Source organism: Centroberyx gerrardi, chromosome 3 (genome assembly GCF_048128805.1).
Source record: "Centroberyx gerrardi isolate f3 chromosome 3, fCenGer3.hap1.cur.20231027, whole genome shotgun sequence".
Classification (NCBI taxonomy): domain Eukaryota; kingdom Metazoa; phylum Chordata; class Actinopteri; order Beryciformes; family Berycidae; genus Centroberyx; species Centroberyx gerrardi.
Genome location: NC_135999.1, coordinates 15,344,146 through 15,371,537, shown reverse-complemented (window position 1 = coordinate 15,371,537; position 27,392 = coordinate 15,344,146). Strand labels below are relative to the sequence as shown.

The following is a 27,392-nucleotide window of genomic DNA, read 5'->3' as shown; positions in this document are numbered from 1 at the left end:
GGGTATTTGGGTACAGCATACTGTAAAATAGCCAATTCTCTGAAGTAACACATTAAGAATCAAAACAGCATTAGCTTGGCCCACATCAGTAACTACATGACAACACTTAAGTACTAATTCTTTACCAAAAATGACACCACGAGTTTCAAAATGTCTATCCTTTTATTATTTAAAACTTCATACAGTAGTCAACATTTTAATTACATGGAAATAATGGGAGACTAACCCATTAGCACAACAAAGTAGATGTATATAAAGATGATGCATCTGAGAAGGGATTTGGAAAACGTAATAAAAAAAAAAAAGGAAGAGTTAATTAAGTTTGAGCACTGAGCTCCAATAGAAGAGGAAAAAGTGTTCAAGCAGGAGAAACAATTAGCAGAAGCCAGCCAGGCTACAGCTGCACTTCTGTTCTATTGTAATTTCTGTATAATTAGGGGTCAAGTGCAGAGAAAACACAAGAGCTGTAGAACAGTAAGGCCAGGCCAAGACAACAAAAATAAAACATTTAAAATGACAACTCATTTCAAACTGATCCCAAAACCAAGAACAGGGACTAAGGCGGTTCTCAACAAGTTTCGCAATACTATAAAGAATCAAACAGAGGCTTACAACTTAGTACTCAGCAGCATAGAGATACCCCCCACCCCAAATCAGCAACAAATCACTTAACATGTTCAGGAATAAAATGAATTAAGTGTTGATTATGCGTACAGGTTTAGCTTTATCTGTTGTGTGTTAATGTCACTGCCAACCTGTGACCAATATTATGAGACATTTGCTCCTCTATACTTGCAGATTAAGAATTAACAATCGATCATACATCCAGAACACGTTTAGGGTGCAAGCGTAGTGTTGCTACAACCAATGCTATTCAGACACTGATATAATTCTTTATACACTTTGGGCACCAACAGCTTCTGTAGAGAAAGAAAAAATCAATTTACTGCAAAGGCTATGGCTATTATTTTATGTATAGACACAGAAGCTGCTCATACTTGCATAGATGTACACACTCTAACAACAAAGATGGTGGCTTGGCTTTAGAGGGTGTTTGGGCAAATAGAGATTGATTGAATTGTATAGTTGGCCTGGGGCTATAGTTTCCAAGGTTTGTAATTCATACCTGGTTCTTTGAGAGCCTGTGCGTTCCCCACCAGCCCAGTCAGTGACGCAGTATTCCCATTGAGGATCTCAGCAGACAGGTTGTTGTTCTGCTGCTCCTCCACAATCCTCTTCTGAAGCTCCTCCTGATGTTACAGCATACACAGTATATCCATTGGATAAATAAATCTTTACACGGATTGAAACCTCATTTTCCCTGTAATTTGTTTTTGAGGGCTCAAGCTTTTCAATCGAACAAAACAGCACAACTATAAATATATTAGAGGCTACCTAATCACAAAATATTGATTTTTAAGTGGCAAGTTGTTACCTCACACATGACTGTAAGCTGCAGCGGCATCTCCTCCACCTTGACAAAGTCTTCCTCATCAGACTTCTGGCTGGTGTTACCAGAGCCCATCTCCTGTGTCAATGATAGTTAATATCTATCAATAAAAGCAGTATGCAACAGTGCAACTGGAAGCCATTCTGTAATCGGTTAATAAATAATGGTGCTTTAATTCCACGTAGAAGCAAAGCACCTCTGTAGTAAAATCTGATGGGATAAATCAAAAAACATCTATCTTGAGCTGAGTTTCAATTAAACTAGCATCTTCAGCTTTGGTCTTACATCTACATTGATCATGATGGGCGAGTCGGTGTCAGGACTACTGATGGTGGTTGAATCCTTGGAGACATCCTGACCATGGGAGTCTGCGGTGTTTACTTCGGAGGCAGCGGCCGCCCCACCTTTACTCTCCTCCTCGGGACCCTGGCACTCCGCCATGGCGCGCTCATCGACTGCAGAATCCACAATCTCAAGGGGTTTACACTCTGACTTGTTGGCCTCCACTACACAGGGAAGAGGGGTGGAGTGAAGAGGAGTGGGGATTGATGACAAATGAAGAGGAGAGGGAAAGAGTTATGTGAGAGGACAGAGGTTAATTGACTATCAGAGGGGCTTAAAATACAAGAAGAACCCTCTGACAAAACGCTGTCAAACATTTTACTGCTTGGCAGGAAGTCCCTTCTGAGAGTAACAAAAAGCACTCACCCTCATTATTCTCTGAACAGGTCTGTTCAGTTTTTGTCTCCGGGCTGGGTGATGCTCCCTGAAACATAACACAATTACACAGATCAGGCTAAGAAAGCAGTGCTAATTAATGTAAGCCATGGTTGTTTGGGAAATATCTCTCTGAGGTTGAGCGTGGTCCTGACCTGCTGCTCTACCAGTCCATCAGCACTAGCCTGCAGGGAGGTCTGCACATCTACAGGCCCTGCTTCAAACTCCTCCATTTCCTCCTCCTCATTCTCATCCTCCCCACTGCCATAGTTTGTCAGCGCCTGGGTCTCTGCTTTGGAAAGACCTGCAAGAAAGACAAGATAAGAATAAGAGGTACATGTGTTACATACTGTATGTATGTAATACAATCACATTTAGGCAGGAAAACATTACATTTAGATAGGCAATGGTACATATTTTCATTTTAAGTGGAGGGATTTTTAACAAGAACTTCAAAATTTCACCCACTGATGGAAAGAGGCATTCCTTGTCCATCTTCTTCCTCATCTTCCTCCTCTTCCTCAACCTCTGAGGCTTCACTGCCCCCGCTGTTCTTCCGCTCTGTCTGCAGGTACGGCTCCTGGAGTACAGTATCACCATCCTGCTCCGTCTCATCTTGGTCCTGGAAGAGAGAGACACATCATTGGGACACTGATTATCAACGTAGCGAGTGGCATTGGCCATTTCATTATCAATATCAAAATGACTTACCTTGTCTTCATCCAGGTATGCTGGAGAAAATGATTTCTCACCCTCTGCTGTTTTATTTTCCTAATGGGAGGCATAAATAAAAATCAATAGATTCCAATTAGGCTGATTCAAACACATTTTTGTACTACAGTGTTAATTAAATTCTCATGCATAGTTTTATTATAATACAAGTAAACACAGGAGGGAAAACTAACCTCGGGTCTGTGCTTGGCATTACTGGGTTGCTCGGCCCTCTTCCTATTCTTGTGCTTGGCTGCCATGGCGGCACTGCTGTTGTTGTCCAAGTCCTGCATAAGCCTAAAGAAGGCCAGTTCATTGAAGAGGATCTCTGAGATCTCCACCAGAAGGTCCTCTCCACAGTCCTTCAGAGTACGGCCCGCAAATTTACTCAGAGAATCCTGGGCAACAAAAACCGAGAAAGAGAGAGATGTCAGAAGGGCTGTTGTTCAATTTATTTGATCCGTTTAAATCCATATATTCTGCGTAGGAGGAACCTGGCGGTGGCAGAGGTCCTACCTGCAGTATGCCCCCCAGCTGTCTGTGGAAAAAGCGGACAAACTCCTTGCTCTCGTCATTCTGCTGGGTGAGGGTAAGGACCATGCGCCGCACAGACGCCAGCAGCTGGTAAGAACAGACCTCGTCCATGTTCTCCTAATACCAGGTGAGATGGAACAACACAGAGTGATTATACAAGTCCTCTCTTTCTTTGATGACTGAATCTTAAGATGGTTCACATTCACAGTGATGCACCCAGTATTGAAGTGTGCCTATGGAAAGAGATAAGTCCCAGCAGATTGTATTTGAAATTTATAGATATGAGTTTTCTCAGCCTTGAGGGAGGCAGCTGCCTTCCAGTCAACACTGAGGGAACAAAAGTCCTTTGTGAACAAAGCTCAATCTTAATTAAGAAAACTGAATTTGAATTTCAAAAAAATTATTTAAAATAGTCCAATTCAATAATCACAATCAATTTCAAGCAATTGCATTAAATTTCAAATTAATTTATTCAACAAATTCAACTCACTAGTTCAATATGAGCATGGTAAATTAAAATCTATGCAATTTAAACACAAACTCTGCTGGCACAAATCTCTCTCCATATACAGTCTGAAGCTCTCTGTGCTAAATCCCACCTTGAGGAAGGGAATGACCTCCGTCATGATGGCCTTGATCTGTCGATCCAACTGCTGGGTGTCAATCTGAGGGCAACGCACGTCGCTAGATGCACCTCCTGCTCCTAGACAAACACAAACAACTTTTCATTTAATCAATTTCAGTAAAGACAGAAATTAGAGGACAATGTGGAGGGCAATGATCGTGTTGGTACAGTTCTTTGCACATGGTGTAGTCAGGAAGGGTTATGTGATTGTGTACCTTCCACTGGTTCAGCAGAGTTAGCAGAAGGATGTTCAGCGTTAGAGACTTCAGAGCCACCTGCACCTGCAGTGTTGGCGTTGCAGGGGTTAAACTCAGCTTTAAGCTTCATGCGCTCATACTCCCTAATCCTGGCCAGAGCTTTGTCTAAATGAATCACCGTGTTGCCTACCAAAGCAGCACAGAAAGAAGAATAAGGGGAGTGAAAGAAAGACAGAAATGGGATATAAAAGACCAAAATCAATAAGGCAAGAGAGGAGAAAAGACTGCATTGGATATTAATGCATCTGTAACCAGGTTTCCACTACAGGATCAAACAGCACAAGCCAGGCTTCACTCCTAATCTATTTCACTGAAGTTACCCAAATCTGAGACTACGACTCTTTATCACTACACTAATGCTTAACAATATCCTGAAAAGTAATATTCTTCATTTTGGCTATGTGGTCTTGTTTCCATAGTCCAGTTCTAGTAGCATGGCACACCCTGATTGGTCCTGCTGTAAAAAAGTGGGCAGAGGTGCCGAGATTTGCTATACGTAAAAGGCCATAAGCAAAGCACATAAATTGAATGCTGGGATGTGAAAAAAGGTTCAGATAGGTATGCAGTTTTTACAAGCTTCAGCCAATTTTTCCAACATCAAATGGTGTGTACGTGTAAATATACCCAGGTCATCGTTAGCAAAAGGCTCCAGGTTGGAGGAGGTTGACATGGTGCTGTCATTGTCCGCAGATTCTGCATCATCCCTCCTCTTCATAGTGTCCTGCTTCAGCCTCAAATTCTTCTCCAACACCTCCTAAAAAAAGGTGAGCATTGTGTGGTGAGTCACACACACACACAAAACACACATCCTACAATTTCTAAACCCAGTGTTGTCAAAAGACAATCAGGATGATTCATCACAGATCCTCCCCTGAATAATTCCTAAAGGCAGGAGAAATTACTGGTATGTACAATAGACAAAAGCAATGGTGGCTCGTCCTGCCATTCTCCTAACACGGAGAATTAGACATTTCATCCATCATTCCGGAACAAAGGCGTTATTTAGAAAGACAAAAGGCCTGGCTTCCAATTAGCAGAACCCTAGGGACCTCAGCCTAGAACAAAGAACACATGTCTGATCTGGCAAAAGAGCCTTAGAGAGATGGGGGCCATTTCTCACTGACAGGCTTCTGAAGCCTCCCTGTCAAGTGAAATTCAAAGACGAAGATGGGGGGGAGAGGAACAAAAAAATAGGAGAGAAAAAAAGCAAGACATATAAGGATGAAAAGAGACAAGGCAGAAAAGGATGAAAAGAGACAAGGCAGAGTAAGAAAAGAATGAAAGATTAATTGAGAGGTAGAAGAGGAAGCAAGTAAAAAACGATAGAAAAGAGAGGGGAAAGTATGGCAAAGAGGGATGGAGAGAAAGACTAAGGGCCTCCGAGGGTAAGAAACATGAAAAAAGAAGAGGAAGACCAAACAAGAATGGCAGAGTGTGAGAACGTCATGTTGGGAAGAGATAATGTGTGTCTTTCTTACAGCATCACTGGTGGCCAGACTTTCACTGGGTGTGAGCTCAGACTGAGAGCCTGCAGCCCACACTAAAGGGCCAAGTGGGGGCAACTGGTCCTCAGCTGCACTCTTCTCTGTCAGGTGCCTGGTTACTATATCCTGGAGGAAATTCAAGGAGAGGCTATTGTCAAGGGAGCATTCCCTTCCTCCCTCCATCAACCTTTACTTTTTACTCAGATCAACAAGACTATGTAAAGGACATCCATATTTAATTCAAACAGTCAAATATTTACAGAGACTCTCACTGAGGCTTTTACTCAGCAGTTACACATGTCTGTACTTACCTGTAGGGAATAGAGTGCCCTCTGGCGCAAGTAGTCTGTATTGAGCAGCTGCAGCTCATGGAAGAGCTCAATGAGGAAGTGGGGTCGGGACTCGTTCTGAGATATCAAAGTAGCCACCTCAGAGTAAATGGTCTCCCTCAGCGCCTCAAACAGTGAGAAGTCACTGCTTGCATCTACAAGTTCAAGATTTGACAGTCAGAGGTTATGATGGACACTTGCAAAAAAAAAACAAGAAAAAAAAGCTTCAACTGTTACGTTAACTCAAAGCAACTGTTTTGCAGAGCAAAAGACTCCTTAAGCCTACCCCCAAAGTTGGGAGCTTTGGCTTAAGTTCAGCCAACAATAGCCCATGCATGGGATGCAAGACAACAAAATGATGCTAGGAGATGCATGGTGAGTTTACCTGGTGCTTCAGTGCATGCAATTCTGTTAGAGAGGAAGGGTGTTCTCCAAGCATAGGCTGTGAGTAAGATAAATTAAAGTGACAACAACAAAGAAAATGAACCCAAAATTAAACATGTGGTCACAACAAATGGGTGGACATAAGTAAATAAAATTAAATCAAAGGATAAAATGGTATAATTATGAAAAACAGAGAACATTCTGAAGTAAAATTAAGTTTAATTCTGATATTAAAGGTAAAACAAAGTAAAGCACCTTTCAGTTCTGTGATGAGCAAGGGTATGTATTTTAAATACATTGCCCTCAGAATGAAACCTGATAATGGGTAAGAACTACCTAAGCAGGGACGCAACGTTTACCCGTACCAGAGGAGAGGTCGTTTGGCTTGTGCCCAGGCTTAGTTTTGCTGTCTAGTTTCTCCTGAGTCAGCTTGTCCAACAGACTCTGATTCTGATCCTTCTGACGAGACTGGGCTGCCCTCTCCTGGACAAAGTCAGCAGTGCTGCTAGCACTGTCGCTCTCCTGGCCTGAGGAATGCACAAATCAAACAAAGAGTATAAAAAACAAGTCTTTGCTAATTGGGTTACAGCAAATACAATAGTTTCTATTTTATACAGCATAAGAATTTGCTTGACTGAATTCAAACCTGAATATGGTAGTAGGTTAGTGTATATTTGTTGAAATATACTTTGAATATAAATATACTTTGAATATAAAATTGTTTTGTCCTACTTGAAAACACTGACCTACAATAGGTTACCATTGCAGTATGAAATACAGACTTAAAACATGACAAGCAAGCATAATTTGATTAGGCCCATAAGTTTTCTTGTCCTACCTATTCACAATTAACATGTGTACACTAAACTGAATAAAATGTGTGCTGGCTCCCATACCTTCAGTGTTCTTGTTGTGCCCTTTGCTCCTCCTGCGACGGCTCTTAGAACTGGGTGTCTTGCTTCTGGAGGCCAGATTGGCCTGGGCGGAGGCCTTGCGCCCAGCCTTGAAAGTCTTGGTGATGGTGGTGGGGTCAACGGGATCGGGCATGCTGCTGAAGCTTTCCTGGGAGGCCTGGTCAAAGTCCTGGGGTCTGGAGCGGTGGTGGGTGAGGGCGGGGGAGGAGGAGGGAGACTCCTGGTGCTCTGTATTGGATGGGTGATGCTGGATGGTGTTATTTGTGTAGGAGGTGTTGAGCCAGCCCGCCGGCCTGAAGAGATTTATACAGAAAATAAATATATGAATCGCAGTCTTGACCAGAATTGATAAAAATGCCCTTTCGGAAAACAATGACAGACATACCGTCTCTCTGCAGCTGAGCTGAGAGGAGAGTGTTGCAGTGGAGGAGGGAAGCTCATGTACTCCGTCTTGACAGAGGTGTTGGGGTCTAACTGCTGCTGCTGCTGGTCAGGGCTAGTCTGACCCGCTGCACCCTGAGGGAACTCACCCATGGCAGATGGGAACAGTGGATGGAAGTTAAAGCCTGTAAAGAGAGCAATTTCATTTGTTTGAGTTACAGTGTGTTAATGGTCTGTACATGAGCAATTAAATCATTCTTCATGTTATAAATCAGTAGGACTTTGTTCACTTTTCTGGATGAAATTCTCCATCTCACAAGTGAGTTTCTCTTAATACTAGGTCATGGTCAATGGGTTCTCTTGATTAAAAGGGTCTGTGGGACTTTTATTTTAGTCAAATTATTGGAAACAGACTCTGTATTTTAATTCCCCTGAAAAGCAGACAGCCTCAGACCCACTTGTAAAATAAGACACCCAGTGTGATTTTGCCTGTATATTATGATGCATCATGCACAGCAACCATGCACAGGCATCATCATTACAATGAATGAGAGCACTATGATTGTGTAATATTCAACACTTTGAAACAATATCTCTGAAAATTCTGCAGTTACAGTATCAGATTTTGGCAACATTTCAGTGAGAAGCAGGATCTGCCACATAACAATGGTGAATCAAGCCAATGACACTTGAATTCAAATTCAAATCAAATGAATACCTCTGTCCTCTGGTGATGATTTTGTTCCCAGTCAATTTTGGGAGCAAGTCTGATTGCACAAATAGGGTTTTTGTTTCAAGGTTTTTCTTCTTATGTAGGCATGAATATTGTCAAGTATAGAATCAAAATCAACTATCAAGACACTAATAAATGACCATCTGAAGACAATTTGCTATCAATGTCTACACAAAACTGATAACTGCCAACAAATTCCTTACTTAAGGCTAGAAGGTAGGCCATATTCAGTTTTCTCTAATAATATCAAATTAATTGTGTTAATGACTATTACCGTTATATTCTACGACACTTTGTGAGAGCTGCTCTCTATCTGCATATTTAAAATTATAAAACAGATAGTTCTGACTTTCAATTCTGATTGGCTGAGTCGCTTTCAAATACACTGTAAAACACCCGATAAATGCACACCTGTGACCACATAACACTTAATTTAAATATTAATGCACAAATGACTACTCATACCGGTAATGGCAAGAACATTGTTTAGCTACTGTATAAGAACTGCACTGCTAGTGGCTTATTGCTTAAATATCTCCTCTTCTGATGCATAACAGTCCATACCAGACAGGACAGAAGTGTTTTGTTCGAGAAGCCCAAGAGCTAATAAAATGTATTAAAAAAAATAAAATATAAAATATGCATGGCGTACTGGGAGGAAGTGGGGAGAAGGCAGCGGTTGAGATGCCGGGTATATTGAGGGTGTTGGTTGATGGATGCATGGTAGAGAAGGGCAGGAAGAGACCGGGGGAGGAGACTGGGGGACAGGAGCTGGATTCGTGGGACGAGGCCTGGGTCTGGGCCTGCTGACCTGCTGATGAGGAGGAGGGCTGCTGCTGCTGCTGGCGGAGGAGCTCATTCAGGACTTGCTTTAGCCTGGAGGAATGGTATGACAGAATACGGTGAATTTAAAAAGGTGAACCCCTACATAGAAAGAAAGTGGTGCTACTTTTGTATGCTATTGTTTTTACCTTTGTACATTGTTTTGCTGCCAGGCCAGCTGGGTGTAACACTGGTTGAGCTGGTGCATGACCAGGTGGACCTGGGGCGATGACAGGTTGTTGGGCAACACGTTGTACTGACCTGTCAGCAGGGTTTGCAACATATATGACAGTGTCTGTGGGAGGGGGTGAGAGAGGAAAGAAATGGCAATTATGTACTTGTTGACAGTCGTTTCCTTCTGTAAAAAAAGGACACCCATCCAAGGACAGGACAGAAGCCACAGGCCGAATTCAAAACGAGTGACAGCACTGGCATTTCAATTGAGACACTAAATTAATTCTAATAGCCATACATCTTAGTAAATGTCATGCCAACATTGCCATGTGATGCCAATTACCAGGGTCATTCTGTGTGTGTGCATGTGCATACATTTATTTAGTAAGCCAACCTGCTGGTCCTGCAGCAGTGTCTGACACATGCTGGTGCTGAAGTCCAGTTGTCTCTGCAGCTGGCTGACCTGCTCCTGCCAGTGGTATGAGCCCTCGGTGACGGAGAGCTCAGAAGCCCAGCGCAGGTTCTCCTGGCGTCGCGTACCTCCACACTGGCTGCCAGACTGGTTCAGAGTCCTGGACTGCTGCTGTTGCTGTTTGGCCCTGGCCTTGGTATGAAGAGAGGGATGCCCGCTTCCCTCACCACAGAAGGCCGATGGAGGCTTCAGGTTACTGGAGAGACAAAGACAAAGTTAGCACATGGTTTTAGAGGACTGGGATTTTGGATATCAATACTGGACATCTACACAATTCCTTAGTCCGACCTTCCTTGGTTCTTCCTGTTGCTGAAGGAGCGCTGGTTCCTGTTGGACGAGTAGATGATGTCATCGTTAGAGCTGCTCTCTGCACCATCTTCCTGCTCTTCCTCCTCCTCAGCACCCAACTCTGAGCGATAGCCATCCTCATCATCATCAAGGTGGCAGGGAGTAGAACCCCAGGTGGCCATTGTCCTAATGATGGATGGGCAAAAAAGTACAAAATTAAACAGTCTGTGGAAGGGTCACCAGTTTCAATCTCTAGACCAGCTGGAAAAAAACTAGGAATGGTAGTAAGTGAGAAGTGCTCTGGCATTCCTCAGCAACAGTTGGCAAAATGCACGAAGGTGCAATGTGGTTGTTCTGGCCAGTGCGCAGGTACATGTTAGTCCCACCAGTGTTTCAGGGGAAAAAAGGAAGAAAAAAATAATCATCCTGTAGGTCATCTGTCAAAAATCTGCAATTAGAAAAAGAGGTTTTCTGCAATATCCCATGGCCTTTAAAGGAGAGTACTGGTGTCATTTAGAGTTATAACCCATTAGGTACTGTCTATGTCTAGTTTACATTTCCACAATCATTTTGCAATGAAAAAAACTATTATCACAATGAACACAGATCAAGTTACATCATACCCCAGAACCAGTTTTGAACTGCACCAAAGGTACTCTTCCAATAAAGAGGAAAACAGGATAGGAACCACTGAAATAAAATCTCTAACAGCTGTAAAGCTGTGCCCTCTAGCTGTAAAACATTGAATTGGTGGCTTTATGGGACTGAGGACTGAGTGACTGTGAGTGGTAAAAGCTCAGTCGTGCTTCAGTGACATCAAGAAGTGGTGATGGGCAACTGCAGAGAGTTTCTGATGATTTTCTAGATGATTCTGTTACTTTCCTATTGTTCTGCGGCACAACCCATTTTCAGTGATGCTACACATTTTCTGCCAAAAAAATCCAACGATCACAGGTTTACAGAAAACCGGGGGGGGTCTAATGGGTGTGTGACTGTGTGTGTGTGTGAAAGAGAGAGATCCCCCCTCCCCCCAGGCAAATGCTGTAAAGAAGGTTACTTTACATTCCATGCCAGCTAATCTTTACAATGTCAGACATTCCACCATGGCCATGTACTGAGGGTCACTTATACATGTTTGCAGTAAAGCACTTGTTTTGGGAAGGGGGCAGCAAAATGGCAATCATATTATAACCAGAATAAACTCAAATCAATGGTTGGGCCTTTCCTGTATTAACAACTGAATTCTACAATTTGCCCCTGAGCCAAGAGGGCCCAGGGTGTTCCTTAGGCTAATATTAGAGAAAGGGCAGAAAATGTGCAGTGTAAAATTACTTTTCATTGTTTTTCTCTTAAAAGTAAGACGTGGCCCAATATGTCTCCTACCTTTCGTCCCTACTGAGAGGCTGTGAGGCTGTAGCATGGCCTTCTGGGTCCTCAATCCTGTAGAGAGAGTCACTGAGACCACTACGCCTCTGGTGTTCAGCCATCAGGGACTCCAGGTGCTTCCTGCGCTGGCGTAATTCTTCCCGGAGGATCTGGTGGCGACGCATCTCTGACCACAGCTGCTGGTAATGCAAAAGCAGGGCAGAGGGGATAGGTTAACAGGACCAAGATTCAGGATTATCTTTTCTAAATGTACAGGTCTGGTTTTGACTCTGCTGGTGGTAGCCAAGGCTCTATTGGTGTGCAGGGTGTGGTGTGTCACCTCGTTGTCAGTGACTGAAGCATTAGCTGCTTCTGGAGGAGTGGGTTTGAGCACAGCTGAATTGGTTTTGGGTCCAGAGGAGGAAGGAGCTTGGCCGGCGGCCGGGGTGGAAGCTGCAGCTGGAAGCTTCCTCAGCAGTCCTTGCTGACTTATAGTGCTGGACACAGATGACTAGAAAGGAGATAGACAGAGATTATAGGGTGTTTTAACAGTTGTACAGAATAATAATGGATTCTATCAGCACAGCATGTTGTAAGGTGTAGTAACAGCATCTGGAATTAACTTTCTGGCTGACCTGCCAATAGTTGGTATGCTAAAAATTGGTGGTCTTTTGGTGGTCTCACCCCTGATGTGTGTCACCACATAGGAATACAGTTTAAACTAAGGTTAGGCTTAGGTTTGGATGCTACTGCTTTGTGTAGAGCCAGCATGACAGGCAGCCAATCGGGAGCCTATTTTATACAGTGTGTGTGTGTGCGTGTGTGTGTGTGTGTTTTAATACCTGGAGGTCAGGGCAGGCCCACTGCAGATCCTGGATCTTACCCTGGATCTCAATCAGCCTCTGGCGCTCTTCATGGAGCTGCTTCAGCTCCTGCTTCTGCTGACGCAGCTTCTCCTCATACAGCTTCTCTCTGGTGTCCACATATATTTGATGCAATGTAAATTAAAAAGGGGCAAAAAGATGCAGACAAGAAATACCAACAAAACATCTAGAAATGCACTAAAAAACTCAAAATAATCTTTTGGAACTACTGAAGAGACTGTCAGACAGGCTTTTTGAATCCTTCATGTGCCCTACCTGGCCTTGTCAGAGAGAGTGAGGTCTCTGGGACTCTTGTTGGCTCCTGCCCTCAGTGGCCCTGCTACAGCAGCTCTGGTGTTATTTGGCTGCTGGTGTAGAGCCTCATCCTCATTGGCTGTTGTACCGTCTGTGTCGTCACTCTGGGTACAGACAGAAACACACTGTTCACACGGTGTTCAGCTACGGATTGGGTCAAGGCAATGGTTCCCCACCAAGACAATGGTGTTACTCTTGAAGCAAAGACATAGACACCACCTCTGAAATGTTAGGAATAGAGTTGAAGGAAAAATCGTTAAAAATGGTTATTCGGTGGTGTATTTTCCTTATTCCCGTGGATAAGTGACCAAATGTAGACATGTGATGTCACATCGGAATAGTTCCAGCGCAGCCACAATGGAGTTTAATAGGTGACAAATTTTCAATAATCTAAAACAGACCATACATTTCTTTTCTGCGTCAGTCCCTCAGAATTGAAGAGAAAGCACTTCTCTCTACAGTCTCTCTACACTGTAGTGTCTTTAATATTCTGTCATCTGCCCCACCTGCACCATGGCCACCAGCTCCTGCAGCTGCCGTAGTTTCTGCTTGGCTGTCTGTAGCCGATGAACCTTCTGGGCAAAGGCAGCATCGTCCCCGAGGCTGCTCCTCCGACTAGACCCTGATGCCTCGCTGTCCGGACCCACAACCTGTGCCCCCTCGTCATTGTCGAGACCATCCTCATCTTCATCCTCATTGTCATCCTTCACCTGATTGTAGGGGCTATCCCTATTATACTGGCACTCTAGATGGGAGAAAAGTTAGTAAAAATATTGAAAATGTTTAGATTTAATTAACATTTAGGCTACATTTAGTAAAACAAAGTTGGTCTACAAAATTACGTCATGTTAAAGTGTGCGTCCATTTCCCCCTTAATACCTGGCACCTCCAATGGCCTCCTTCTGAAATCTGAGCACTCTTTCCCTCATAAAAGCCACATTTCAAAGCCAGTGTTTCCCTTACAATGTTAATATTTGGGTGGCCCATCCAGGTAAATTAACTGCCAAGTACATTTTTGCTTTGGATTCATTTCGGGTGCTGTGATGCATGAAGTTAACAGTTCTTGCCATTGAAGTTTTCAAACAATCAAGATTTCATGCTGCCAAGTGTTGAAAGGGTGTCTGTGAACTAAAATGACCATAATTCATTACACCTATGATGCAGTGCATTTGTGGTGTCTGTGCCAACACAAACTGAATAGAGAGGCAGCTTGAAACTTAGCCTCAATGATCAGATGGAAGTATTTAGTCAGCTACAGGCAGTTGCAATGCCATTAGCTTAAACTAGATTGAGAGACTTTAGTGCCTCACTAAACGTCAATAACAATTTGTCAATAACCCTCCCTCCCACCTTCGTCAAACTGACAACCCGTGAAACACTGCAAGCACCATCACTTACTCTCATAATAATATTAAAAAATAATAACATCCTTTAGGAAGATGGCAATGCTGTTAGATGTGCTTTCTCTTACTTTTCCAAACAGAAAAATAAGTACACCATAGGCAACAGCTGAGGAGATTGCAGTTAAGCTGTCATTACTATTTATAGTTTTATTAGACCAAATCGACAGCACTTGGTCTTGCATGTTCCTCAACCAAGAGTATCCTGACTATCCATTTTTGATTATTTACTAATTTCAATACTAAATTTATACTATCCAAACTGTCTTCCACCCATAAATTTACAGCCAAATTGTGTCTTTGACCACTTCCAGGAGTGGTTCGAGCAACCAACCCAAAGCATCTTTGGTGCATATACTCCTGGATTTTTAAGTGGTTAATGTCTGTCAAATACAATCTAATCACCCAAGATGCATGTTAATGCCAGGTGTAAGAGGGGTCTGTGTGTGTGTGTGTACCTATGGCTGAGGGGATGTTGAGACTGCGGAGGTTGGCTGCTGAGCGGTTGTTGATCTCACACTCAGTGTTCAGTCTGCCATCCCGGTTATTGGTGCCACTACTCCTGGCACTTCTGCTGTTGGTCAGGCTGTTCAAGTCTGTCCAGTTCCCACTGTGCTGTGGGTTTCTATACAGATACAGTGCAATGTCAGAACAAACAGAGACAACAGTGCATCAGAAGGTACTGCAGTTAAGATCAAGCATTAGTGTGCTTGCTGTAGGCGAAAAGAAAGTTTATTCCATTGCTTGGTGTTAAAAACAAGTGGTTAATCGCAATCTAAATCTTGTGAACCTCCGCGTTCACAAGATGGTCATGCTGCACATTAATGGTGTTATTGTGGGCCCTCTGGTTGTTGCAAACCAACCTGATGTTAGTGATGGGCTGGCGGTTCTCCTGCTCAGAGTCAAACATGGCCTCAAACATAGAGCCGTCCTCCGTCTCCTCCTCGTCCTCGTCCTCCTCGTCATCCTCTTTCACATTCTCATTGACCGTGTCTACCATCATGTCAGAAGTCTGCTCATAGTACTGCACCAGTTCCCGCAGCTCATTCAGACGCTTGTGGACCTCCTTTAGCTTCCTGTAGGGAGAAAGGGAGAGCAGTATGGATGAAGAGCGACAAAAATTAAAAGGCAAATTTAATGTGTAAACACAATAATGTGTATGAAATGAGACTGTATACCAGAGTTTAATAAAAAATAACAATAATGTGAAACTTTATTGATTCTCTTTTAACTTAAGCAAGTCCTTCAGTTGAAGGGCGACCTCTATAATCGTTACACCACCCTGCTGCCCAAATCTGATCTGCCTATTTAGTTGGTTGAAGCTTTGTGTTTGTGTGTACCTGAGTTTGTCTGTGGAGTTGGAGCTGTCCTGGTGCTGTGGTAGTGAGGGGTGGAAAGAGGTGGAGGCTGAGGCCCCATTAGAGCAGAGAGCAGAGGGACAATCTGATGATGCTCCCAGACCACGCTGTGTGGGCATGCCACGACCTGATGGGAACAACATGCAGTTTATCAAGACTTGAGAGAAATACATGTCACAGAAAGGATTAAAAGATTTAATTGCTTCAGGAATATTCCTACATGAGTTGTTGTTGAGAGTCTGGTCTCTAAGCGAATGCAGCTCCTGCAGGATCTTGTCCATGGTCTGCTTCTTGTCCTGCAGTTCTTGGAGCTTGGTGAGCTTGGCAGTGGCAGCCGTTGCCCCAGTGTCTAGGCCGGTGTGAGGGCCAGAGGCAGAGTGGAGGAGGGGCCTGTGTTGAGGGGGACCAACAGGCTGGAGGGCCCTAGACCTGCACACCTCTCTGGAGAGGGAAAGGCTCTCTGCCTGACGACGGTTGTCTGGGACTGCCTTAGTCTGCGGGGCACAAATAATTGTTTGCTAAGAAGAGAACTTGATTTTTGTCTTTGTTGTTACATTAAACAGATTTGCTACGCAAATGTGAATATGTCATCCGTTGACACTACATGGCAAGTGGAGACAGACACACAACTTCTATCAAAAGAAAAACAATTACCTTTATGTTTTACTTGTTGCAAAGAATTTGTGTTGCTATGAACTGCAATACAGTTACAGTATTACTATAGTAATACAGTACATCAGCTAGTAGCCAGTTCAATGTAGGGAACATGGCTGGATGACATTGCAGTGTCTAGTGTACCTGAGAGTCATGCAGCTGGTTGTGGAACCTCTGGATCAAGTCGTTCAACTCCTCGTTCAGTTCTGATGTGATGCTCAGGCCAGACACGCTGCCTGTGGTTTCCGTGACAACTGGTGCAACATCACAAGCCAAATTAAAATATTAAAGTATTACAGTATTAAACATAAATGTCAATTTTTTCCTGATGTGTGCATGTGTGTGTTTGTGTGTGTGCCAGTGTTGTATTTGCTCCAGCGATCATCACAGACACTGTACATTTGCTTATATTCTGTGCTCAAAACTAATGAAACTTCCAACTTTATTTTTTTTTTGGAGGAAAATACTTTTTAGCGAAGTTTGGCCAAATTGGACCAAAGCAGACCATGGATACTGGTCACTGAATAAAAAACAATGAAAAACATTATTGCGGTTCTTTTCTCCTATGATAGAGTTGAATCATGTAAGATAATGTATAGGGTTTTGAATAAATTTCCCAGTAAAACAATACATAAAACAATAAATACTTAACTATGCCGTTATTAGGGGTGGGAAGAGAAATAAAAAGGAAAGACTCATAATCCTACTTTTCTTGGGATTTAAATGTGTAACTATACTATTTAATATTAGATGGCACTGTCAAAAAGAAGAGTTGTGACAGAATGGAAGTCTGAGCTTTGTTTAGCACAGTTTAAGAAAGAGTTGTCTGGCTAGCAAGGCAAAAGTGGAAAAAAAACAATATCATCTGGTTGCAGTCATGTGAATATCACACTCAGACTCCTGTTACTAGCTCACCATCATCATCTAGTGTTTTTGAGGTTATGCACACTACAAAATCAATTTGTCAAGTATGTCCTTCATACTTGAAATGTTCATTCGGTGACCTCCTAACCTGTATTCAATGTAAAAACACATTATAAAAATTAAATTGAAAACCGATTGTTGGGGTGTTCTCGTTATACAGCAAAATATTTTTTGTGTAGGGGCTGTTCGAATCAACATTTTACACATATTTTATAACAACCTTTTTGTGAAGAAAACCCATAAACAGCACTTATCCCCTTGTCCCCATCATTGTGGCTGCTCCAGTCATGTTGATTTATGTTTATTTACACAATAAAAAAATAATGTATTTAAAGTACCTCTAGCTGACTTATTTTTTAATCATTTAATGTGGTGGAAATATGAAAATCATAATGTACTGAACTGAAAATTGTGATGCATCGAGAAGAATTTTATAATGAAAAGCCCTGTGAATTAAAATCTCATCAAAAGATTACCTGAAGATTCCTACCCTTAACCGTTTTACCTAATGACAAATTGTTCTCTGCAAGAAAATTAAGTTGGAGGATTTTTTCCCTAGAAAAAAAATGAAAGCACCTGCACAACGTGCTGGTGAACGACTTTGCTCAACCCCACATACAACCACTGCTCTGTACTTGGCTGTGAACATGCCTGTGAGTGTGTCTCTTACCAGTATCATCAATGACAGCAATAGCCTGTTCTGCACTGTGCTGCATGGCCAGTAGTGCTGCCTGCCGGCCCTGCAGGGCCCGGAGCTGCTCCTGCTGCTCCAGCATCTTCTTCAGCAGTTCATGCTGCTTACGCAAGTTCTCCAACTCTTCCTTCTGGTCACGTCGCACTGCCTCTGCCCTACCGCCCTAGAAAATACACACCCACACACAATTACAAACATTGAATCTAACCAGACACAGAAACAGCAATTCCGCACTGCGACTCAGCAGTAAAGGCAGGAGAAGTTTGTCAGGTACAGACAAAGCAAATAAGCCAAACCTCCTACCATGACAAAAGCAAAGGAAAGGAAAATCTGCATAGTTGAAATTGCCTTGTGTCAGTAATTGAAGACACCCAAGTACCACCTGATACCTATAATACTGGCCAGGTGTCATGCAGCAGATAGTATGGGCAGTAAGGGCAGAGAGTAGCACATGTTCTCATTTGTTAACAGTCCACAACGACTATGTACACACCGTGGCATTGGAGGCATCTGAAGAGCGCACCTCAATGTTGAGAGAGGTGCTTTCTGCCAACGAGCCTGAGCCCACTGCCGAGTCCAGGGTGCCCACATCATCCTCCTCGTTCTCCCGTGCCTGTGTAAACAGTAAGGAGGGACAGCCTGTGACTCAAAGATAGTAGTATAGGGGCAAACAAGTTCTGTCTGCCAAGTGTTTACCATTGTTCAAGGGACAAAGTCAGTAACTGAAAATGATTTTGAAGACGACATGCTGCCCCAGATGCGCTGTAGGAAGGGAATGGCTGCGTGTTAGTTGATGAATGTTGTGGGGATATCAGGAGCAGAAACTTGCCTCTGAATTGAACAGTTTGACCCATAAAATACATGTCTGGCAAACACTAGCATATATCTCAGGGATATGCTTCTATCAAGGCACAATAATAGCCAACAGAAAACAAAGCCACCCCACTGCAAATGAAGGTAGCATGCTATGTCCTAGTTTTTCCGTCAAATGGAACATGACCCGACTGTTGAAGTGTTTCAGGACACAGAGAAAGACAGCCATTAAAAATACATGTGTGGCAAGCTGCCAAGCTAAAGCAACATAAACAGGCTCTACTTCAACTATGAATGGCTAAAACATGACCATTACACATCACAGAACACGTTTGGCTGAAATTGTGTAACTTAGTCTGACTGCAAAAGAAAGACAAACCAGTAGATTAACACTGAAAGAAATAAACCAGAAGCTAGAGAAACAGATGACAGACTGACCAGCATTTTCTGCAGGAAGCGTAAATAGGACTTCTCCTGCTCCTTGAGGTGGTCGATGAGATGGGAGAGACGCTCCACATTGGCCGGAACATCATTCTTCTCCACCAGGTCATCCCTCATGGAGCTGGCCTTACTGATGTACTCCCGGATCTGCACCAGCTTACTCACCACCTGAGACCGCACAAAGAGAGGCGGGTGGTGTGAGGGTGTGACAGAGTGTCAGGTGTGTGAATGAAGAGAAGAGAGAGCAAGAACTAGGAAAAGGTGAGCGCGCATCTGTGGCGACAGCTCAGACTAGGCTAAACAAGGGCAGAAAGGGGGTTGGGCACCAAACCCACTGGGCACCAAGGGTGGCATATTTATAAATTGCCCTAAATACAGCCTAGCTGCAGCAGCTCTGGCTCTCCCTCACTTTCATCCTTGTTCTAGTTTCCCAGAGTAGTCTTGAGTGCAGTGACGTTCAGACAATGCCATTTTCATATTAACAGGGGCTCAGATATGAAAGCAAATATAAAAAGAATGTCCTCTAAAGCAAGGTTATTATAATTAATCAAAATTAACAATAAAACAAGGAGGAAAACATTAAATATGTTAAAGTAATCTAAAATTATATCTGAAATTAAATATATCTATGATAACTTTCAGTGTCTGCTCAATTGTCTCACAATATGCACACGATTTTCCCTTTTTAACAATACATTTGACACATAAAATAGCTCGTACTGACTCATTCCTGTCAACTACCAAGAAAATTTTAAACTAAAACAAAATTGGAATGAAACAGTTTTTGAAAATTACAAACGAATATCAGCAATCCTCATCTGAACCTGAACTGAAAGGGAAATAAATACAAATCACAAAAAGATGATAATCCTGCTTAGCAAGTATGCAATTTGCATTTTCCTAAGCATCTGCTACTTAAGGTAAACCAAGTATTTGGGCCAAAGTTCAGTCATGGCTCACAGACACATGAACTCAAAAATATCTTTTCAGTCACTCAGAAAAATATTTTTTAATTAAAATAAAGCATTCACTGCGTGCACATACATGTAGCACCTCAAGCACTGTATAATTTTTCTTGCTGTTTGCTTTGTGAGCAAGACCTCATTGTCCCACTCAACCCTTGGCTTACAATGCATCAAGTAGGTCATCAGGTATGAGACTAGAATAAGAACCGACATAAATCTCAGCACCAGTCAAGCAAAATCTTACCTGGCTGCTGTCAATGCTAGCCTCTCCTCTCCCATATTCTCTGTGTGCCAGAGGCCCTCTCTCAATTCCACCACGACCGAACCCAGGAGTTTCCTTGCTGGGAAATATAGGAGTCAATGTGTCCCTTAGCCCTGGGCTCTGCTTCTTAGCTTCCTTGGTGATAGCTGGGGTGGCTGGGGCAGAGGAGGAAGGAGGGAGCAGCTCCTTGCTTTTGTTAGTGTTTACATGCAGAGGTAGGAAGTTGAAGGGCTTCTTGTTCTCTCCAGCCAACTGCCGCTGGTTGTTGGCAGCTGTGACACGTCCCTGGGAGTCACTGCCGATGCTCCTCTGAGGCAGAAAGAAGACAAAAGTCAGACAAATCATCACTTGAGATTCCAGTCAAAACAAGTTTAAAAGTTTAAAGACTCACATTAGTGTTGAGTTTTGAGTTCAATTATTTTTCTGATACAGACCCATATACTGTAGATTGTTCAATGAATGGTGCATGTTGTTAAGCTAAATAATTCAAAGTCACATCATCACAGTTTATTGTAGCAAATTCTTTACCTTTGTTGAATCAACCATATCACACAGTGCCATATTTTAAAGGAAGGCAACACAGCAAAACAACATGCATCGAATTTAGTAGATCCACAGATGAACATGAAAGTGTCAGTGCTTCCGATTGGAATACCAAACCAATACCAAACACCACTCTGCTCTGATATTTTTCTTTTCCTAAATCTGGGTTTCAGGATTTTCTAAGTCAAAATTGTGTCATGATTCCTAGTACTATGATTTTGAAAACTACAACTGTTAGGGAATGACACTCTGTTGGCTCCATGCCTTCCCATCTCAGAGCCGGATGCTGTTTGTTATGGGAATGTGGCAAAATAACAAATTAGCCAGTAGTAATCTCTATCTCTACAGAGTAATGAAGCTGTCAAAAACATAAGGGATGACAACACTCCACACTTCAGCTATTCTTGTATGAACCACAATACACTACTGAAGAGATTTTGCAAAGTAGGTGACCATGAGGTGAAAGGATTACAGATTACCGCTTTCTAAATTAGCTAACTTACTGTGCTAGCAAAGAATGTTTTTCTCTCCTCTCCTGCCTCAGTTGGCCATGCCCCTCTTTTTTTAATTAGTCGCACCCTGATATAATGACATTGACATGTCTAGTGTTCAGTGTAATACAAGGCATGCTGGAAATTGTATCTAAATTTGTTTCTCCTGATTTCTCTCTGCAGTCCCACCAATGATAAATATTAATCCTGGGACCTGCATTAACTTACAAAATATTGACCTCATTGAACACATGGGATAAAAATTCTATTCATGGTGTAGTTTTTCACCTCATCCAGGTCTGTGAAATTGATCCTCTGACGCAGCCTATCCAGCTCAGCCTGGTCCGGGACAGACATCTGGGTGGTGTACTTGATGTGGGGAAAGGAGTGAGGAGTGCGTGCTCTCCTGCGGCCGGCCCCGGGGGTGGACTCTGGGGAGATGTCATTAGTCAGCCGGCTCTCCGCCACCGCAGCAGACAACTTCTTCCTGTTCTTCTCCGAGGATCGGTTGGCTTTCTTCTGCTGCACACCCCAGTCCTGATCAACAACAAAAACAGTCACCCTGACAATAAGATTTACTTTAGTAGAGACTAAAGAGTTCAGTTTTTTACTGTATGCAGACTAACAAAATTATGGCGAAATTGGGGTACTTTATCAATGTTTATCAATGTTGCAAGCAAGTGATGATAAAAGTCGAGAGCCTTGCCAAAGTATGTGAGAGTGTCTTTACTACCAGTCTCTAATGACAGGTCCACCCTGTGCCATGTTGCCAAGTTGTCAGTTATATGACCAAATAAGTGTGTTTCTACTTTCTATCAGAGCCCTGCCAAGCCTGTACCATGTTATTGAGCCTATCTTCCAGACTGCCATTGGTTACAGTCCAGTTGTGCAGCTCCTGCTCCTCTGCACCATCATCAAAAGGAGTGCCCCCGGTTGCCATGTCACCCACTTGCAGCCTGCTGGAATTCACAACAATATGCATACTGGTCACCACACAGAGACCATAGCACAACAAACACAATTCAAACAATTTTACAATAAATTAAAAGTTCTTCTTAGAAAAAATAATATTTTACTATTGGGAAAGTATGGGAAAACTTCAACTAGCGACTTGTACATTCATAGTCACTGACGTTATACGAGGATCTATTAGACCAGTAAAACACGGCAGTAACTAATCAATGACAACTAATAGTCTTACTTTCTCCCACGTATCTCCCTCGGCATGGAGTAACGTTAGCTTGTCAGCTGTTAATAACGATGTATTGTTAGCCATAAGTTAGAAATGAAAATATTAACATCTCGGATATTGTTTTATGAACTCAATTTATAACATGAACGCATCAATAACGCAATATCTTACCAATGGCGCGTCTAACTATCCAGTCGCGAATAGCTCAATTACATCGGTAACGTTGATCTTATGTTGGTTAGTTTTTCCTGTCCGTTATTTATGTTCGTTATGAATGGATCCTGTCCGTTAGCTACCGTTGGATACTATGTGTGGCCCGCTCGGATTCCCGGGAAAAAACAATGAGACATTCCCTCCACCACGCAGCGAGTTAGCGCGAGCCTACTGCCAATGCTTAGCAAGACAAGCTAAAGCAGGTACGCTGCGTAACGTTATATTACGAAAGCTGACTATTCACAAGAGCGGAACAACTTTACGTGTGCTGTGACAACTTGCCGTCAGCGCACCACTATTTTAGTAACCCTAAAGTAGTGTCAAAGATAGCTTGTTGCTTGGCAAACTCACCCAACTGTTAACACTAGTGACCTAGCTATGGTTTCGTCCCAGAATCGCCATGGCAACACACAATAACTTCGTTGTCCACGATTGCGACTCATGAGAACTATAGCTACGGTTATCTAGATTGATTCTATGCCTAACGTTATATGTCAAACACAATCAACCCAACACTAATAGCTTCGAACATAAAAACAACACCGAGCAGACGAAGCAAAAGTCACCAGGCTGGCTAGCTAATGCTACTTAGCTTGCTAACATTTACCACGAAGCTAAATGACACGAAATAAGTTGAAGCAAACACAAGTCAGTTAGCTAGCTAACGTAAGCTAAGCTAAACCCCAAACAGTTATGTTACAGAGAATGACCTTACCTGGCTAATATTTGCGGACCGACAGAACTGACATTAACATTAACCTACCTAACGACAAACGTTAGCTACACGATTCGAGAAACCGTATGGCCACTCTAACAGTGGCTAACTTTGGCTAGATAAGTTAGCTTGTTTATTAGTAAAATTACGCTAGCTAGCTTGCGGTTGGAAGACAGGAAATGTTAACATTACCACTCTCAGAGTGACTGTTGTGAAGAAATGATCGCAGCCAATACTTCATATATTTCAGGCTCGGTCTATGCTTTATAACTTATCTCTGGCCATAGCCATATGGTATTATTGACAATAAATGGTAACGTCGCATCCGTCCCAACGTTGAAAATGCAATACTTTTAGATGTACACCTTTCTGTCCTGGTCTGATATACCATTCCCATACAGAAGGTGGCAGTATGCAACCTTAATCTTTATTCCGTGACCCTTTCGACCGCAGGAAGTATTTTGCCTGGGAGGAGAGTCAATTGTCGTTTTCTGTTCGTTTGTCGAGTTGTTGCGTTGGGTAACTTCGCGTGGAACAAGGCTAACAAAACTGAAGAGTTTAAATAACTGACCTTATCCTCGCTTGTCGTCGATTAGCGTGGGAGATCGCACTCAAATCTTCCATTTTGCAATTATTGTAGCTAGTGAGTAACGTTAGCTGCGTTACGTCGTTAGTTAGCTACTTAGCTCCCAAGCTAATGTGGGCCAGTTAGCTAACGCAACGTTACGTTGTTTTCTTCTTATTCGTCAGTATCCTCCAGAGTGTGTTAGCAAGTACATTTTAGCGTTTAAGTAACGTTCGTTGAGTTAAAGCTTGATAGCCATCAGAGGAAGTCATGGGATCGTCCAAGAAACACAAGGAAAAGAGCCGCGACAAGGACACCGAAGAGCGTCGTCGCGAACATAAGAAACATCGCCACAAGGAGCGAGACAGAGATGCGGAACGGGATGGAGGTCGCGAAAAAGAGAAGAGAAAACGCTCCAGGTCCAGGGACAGAAGTGGACGGGAAAGTCGCGGCAAAGGCGAAAGGAGCACTGGGGAGCCGCGAGTGAAGAAGGAGAAAGCCGATGCTGGGTATGAGGAGAGTACAGAAATCGAACCACAGTCTGCAAGCGGAGACGCTTCACTCAGCATTGAGGAGACAAACAAACTTAGAGCGAAGCTGGGGCTCAAGCCTCTGGAATTAAATGAAAACAAGAAGGAGCTCGGGACAAAGGAGGAGCCACTTGTGGCAGAGACCATCAACCCTGTTCATATCCAAAAGCAGAAAGAGATGAGAGAGAAGCTTGCAGCTATGAAAGAGAAACGCATCCTGAATCAGAAATTGGGCAAAGTGAAGACCCTGGCAGAGGAGGACTGGCTGGATGACACAGCTGCTTGGGTAGAGAGAAGTCGAACAATGGCAAAAGAAAAAGAAATGGCCGAGAAAAGAGCCAAACTTCTGGAAGAGATGGATGAGGAGTTTGGTGTTAGCAGTCTGGTTGAGCAAGAATTTGGACAAAGCAAGAAAGAGGCCTATACATCTCGAGATCTAAAGGGACTCACGGTACAGCACAAGATGGAGTCTTTCAACGAGGGCGAGACTGTCATCCTGACACTGCAAGACAAGGGCGTGCTTGAAGAGAAGGATGATGTACTTGTAAATGTGGGACTGGTGGACAAGGAAAAAGCAGAGAAAAATGTAGAGTTAAAGAAGAAAAAGCCAGATTACAAGCCCTATGAAGAAGAGGAAAGTGTGGACGACATGGTTATGTTAAAACCCCGCTCTGTACTATCAAAGTATGATGAGGAGATTGACGGGGAGAAGAAAAAGAGCTTCCGGTTGAATACAGGAGGCTTTGCTGAAGGGGAGCGGGAGCGGGAGCTCCAGGCCATCAGAGAGACCCTTCGAAACCAGGCCCAGTCCTTGGAAATGCCTGCTCTCACTATTGCCTCCGAGTACTACACACCCCAGGAAATGGTCGGCTTTAAAAAAACAAAGCGCCGCGTGAAGAAGATCAGAAAGAAGGAGAAGCAGACAGCTTCAGAGGAACTTGCCCTCGATGACACTCGCAGCTCTGATTTTGGCTCCAGGTCACGTGGTCGGGGCCGTAAGCAGGTGGACGAGGAAGGCCAGGAGGTAAAGGGAGAGGAGAGCAGTTCGATGCAAGATGCTCCCCAAAAGTCTGATGATATCAGGATGGCAGAAATGGACATAAGTGATGAAGACGACTTCATACCTCCTGAGCCAGCTGTATTGGAGGAGGACGAGGCAGAGCAGGAGCTGCAGAAACAGCTGGAGAAGCAGAGGAAGCTGAAACAGAAGCAGCTTCTCAAAGACTCTGGGGAGAAGGTGGCAGAGCAGGTCAAAGGGCTTGACAAAGGCGAACATGACAACGACCCAGACAAGAGGAACAACATTGTTTTCAATGCCACCTCTGAGTTTTGCAGAACTCTGGGTGATATTCCAACGTACGGCCTGTCAGGCAACAGAGAGGACCAAGAAGAAATTATGGACTTTGAACAGGAGGCAGAGAGAGATGATGCTGGGGGCTCAGACTCCGAGATGGATGAGAACATCGGGTGGAGCACAGTTAACCTGGATGAAGAGCAGAAACAACCTGATTTCTCCACCGCGTCCACCACCATTTTGGATGAAGAGCCTATAGTCAACTCTGGTCTAGCTGCTGCCTTGTTGCTGTGCAAAAACAAAGGTCTATTGGACACTCAAATGCAGAAGATAGCCCGTGTCAGAGCACCAAAAGGTGCCCTGCCCAATGATAACTATTGCATTGAGGACAAGATGACCATTGACGACAAGTACAGTCGTAGAGAAGAGTACAGAGGCTTCACACAGGATTTCAAGGAGAAGGAGAGCTACAAACCTGATGTCAAGATCGAGTATGTGGACGAGTCTGGGCGCAAACTCACTCCAAAAGAAGCTTTCAGGCAGCTTTCACATCGATTCCACGGGAAAGGGTCTGGAAAGATGAAGACGGAGAGGAGGATGAAAAAGCTGGAGGAAGAGGCGCTGCTGAAGAAGATGAGCAGCAGTGATACTCCTCTAGGAACGGTGGCTTTGCTTCAAGAAAAGCAAAAATCTCAGAAAACACCATATATTGTTCTTAGTGGGAGTGGGAAAAGTATGAATGCAAACACCATTACCAAATAGGTTTTGGGGATGAGTGCATTATCTTCTACACATACACACCATCACTAAATACGTTTTGGGGATGAGTGCATTAGCTTATACACATACACACATACTATTTTAAGTGAAATAAAATTGCTATAATTTGATTCTGATGCCCTGCTGAAACAAGCTCATTGTCGTTGTAAAGCATTGTTCAATAAAATTAATGAAAATGAGAAAAGTGTTTTTATTTACTGTGTTGCGAGGTGAAGAGTAACTTTAGCTATCAGCATAAACATCTAGGTAGATTGTGGCTTTCAAGATGACTTGCACAATGTTGTAATGACCTGAACTTGATAATATAACACATGAGCAGTGTGAATTTTCAGTGCTTCTGCTCAGATTCATGACAACTATTGAGAGTATATTTTGTTGTGGGTAGAAATCGATCCAGTAGTAGTGAGTAAGGGGAGGAGGTTTCATCAGGTAAGCTACTTTTAAGTATAAAAAATGCATTTCAAATATTGTTTTGGTTTTTTTTTTAGAATGAAACAGTGCTAGAGAGCTTTAAATTTCCAGTTTGATAGTTTACTCTTAAAAAAAAAAAAAAGTTTACAAAATGACATTAATACAGGAAGTGTAATATATTTTCCTTTTTCACAGAAAGTAGGCTGACATTTCCAAGAGTGTAGACAGCAAATCATTTATGCATGAGGATGTAACCAGATAACCATCCATCCAATATAAGGAATATGCATTCCAGAAGTATTCACATCGGAGATTTTATTCATCGGGTG

General features: G+C 43.1%; 2 protein-coding genes across 5 annotated transcripts; one reads left to right on the top strand and one right to left on the bottom strand.

The window, feature by feature from the left end:
• Positions 1-159: 159 nt before the first annotated feature.
• pcm1 (pericentriolar material 1) lies at positions 160-23,847 on the bottom strand. Of its 4 annotated transcripts, none has more exons than XM_071900515.2 (40): positions 23,676-23,847; positions 22,202-22,322; positions 21,652-21,900; positions 20,312-20,638; positions 19,100-19,270; positions 18,342-18,461; positions 17,825-18,011; positions 16,375-16,484; positions 15,797-16,070; positions 15,559-15,703; positions 15,082-15,294; positions 14,677-14,843; positions 13,325-13,563; positions 12,780-12,922; positions 12,483-12,612; positions 11,981-12,151; positions 11,659-11,840; positions 10,276-10,461; positions 9,910-10,183; positions 9,491-9,636; positions 9,172-9,395; positions 7,791-7,971; positions 7,388-7,698; positions 6,857-7,018; positions 6,493-6,549; positions 6,090-6,262; positions 5,773-5,904; positions 4,919-5,048; positions 4,253-4,420; positions 4,012-4,112; positions 3,395-3,529; positions 3,073-3,276; positions 2,879-2,938; positions 2,636-2,789; positions 2,323-2,471; positions 2,159-2,216; positions 1,736-1,956; positions 1,436-1,528; positions 1,127-1,250; positions 160-920 (listed from the first exon to the last, which is right to left on the bottom strand). In XM_071900515.2, exons 2-40 carry the CDS (start codon positions 22,301-22,303, stop codon positions 895-897), a joined length of 6,399 nt encoding a protein of 2,132 aa, XP_071756616.2. In that variant the 5' UTR covers positions 22,304-22,322; positions 23,676-23,847; the 3' UTR covers positions 160-894. The 4 variants fall into 4 exon arrangements, with proteins under 4 accessions (XP_071756616.2, XP_078146451.1, XP_071756621.2 ...); XM_078290325.1 differs by lacking the exon at positions 23,676-23,847 and adding an exon at positions 22,727-22,940 and having other exon boundaries at positions 4,012-4,115; XM_071900520.2 differs by lacking the exon at positions 4,253-4,420 and having other exon boundaries at positions 4,012-4,133.
• A 132-nt stretch (positions 23,848-23,979) lies between these two features.
• sart1 (spliceosome associated factor 1, recruiter of U4/U6.U5 tri-snRNP) lies at positions 23,980-26,836 on the top strand. The gene has a single exon (XM_071900523.2). The coding sequence runs from the start codon at positions 24,319-24,321 to the stop codon at positions 26,632-26,634; it is 2,316 nt and encodes a 771-aa protein (XP_071756624.1). The 5' UTR covers positions 23,980-24,318; the 3' UTR covers positions 26,635-26,836.
• Positions 26,837-27,392: the final 556 nt, after the last annotated feature.

Coding starts and splice junctions, on each gene's coding strand:
- pcm1 (XM_078290325.1), bottom strand. CDS start 22,303: ATGGCAACCGGGGGCACTCCTTTTGATGATGGTGCAGAGGAGCAGGAG. Junction 21,901..22,201: donor AAGATAGGCTCAATAACATG/GTACAGGCTTGG, acceptor GTTGTTGATCAG/GACTGGGGTGTGCAGCAGAA. Junction 1,251..1,435: donor AGCTTACAGTCATGTGTGAG/GTAACAACTTGC, acceptor CTGTAACATCAG/GAGGAGCTTCAGAAGAGGAT.
- sart1 (XM_071900523.2), top strand. CDS start 24,319: ATGGGATCGTCCAAGAAACACAAGGAAAAGAGCCGCGACAAGGACACC.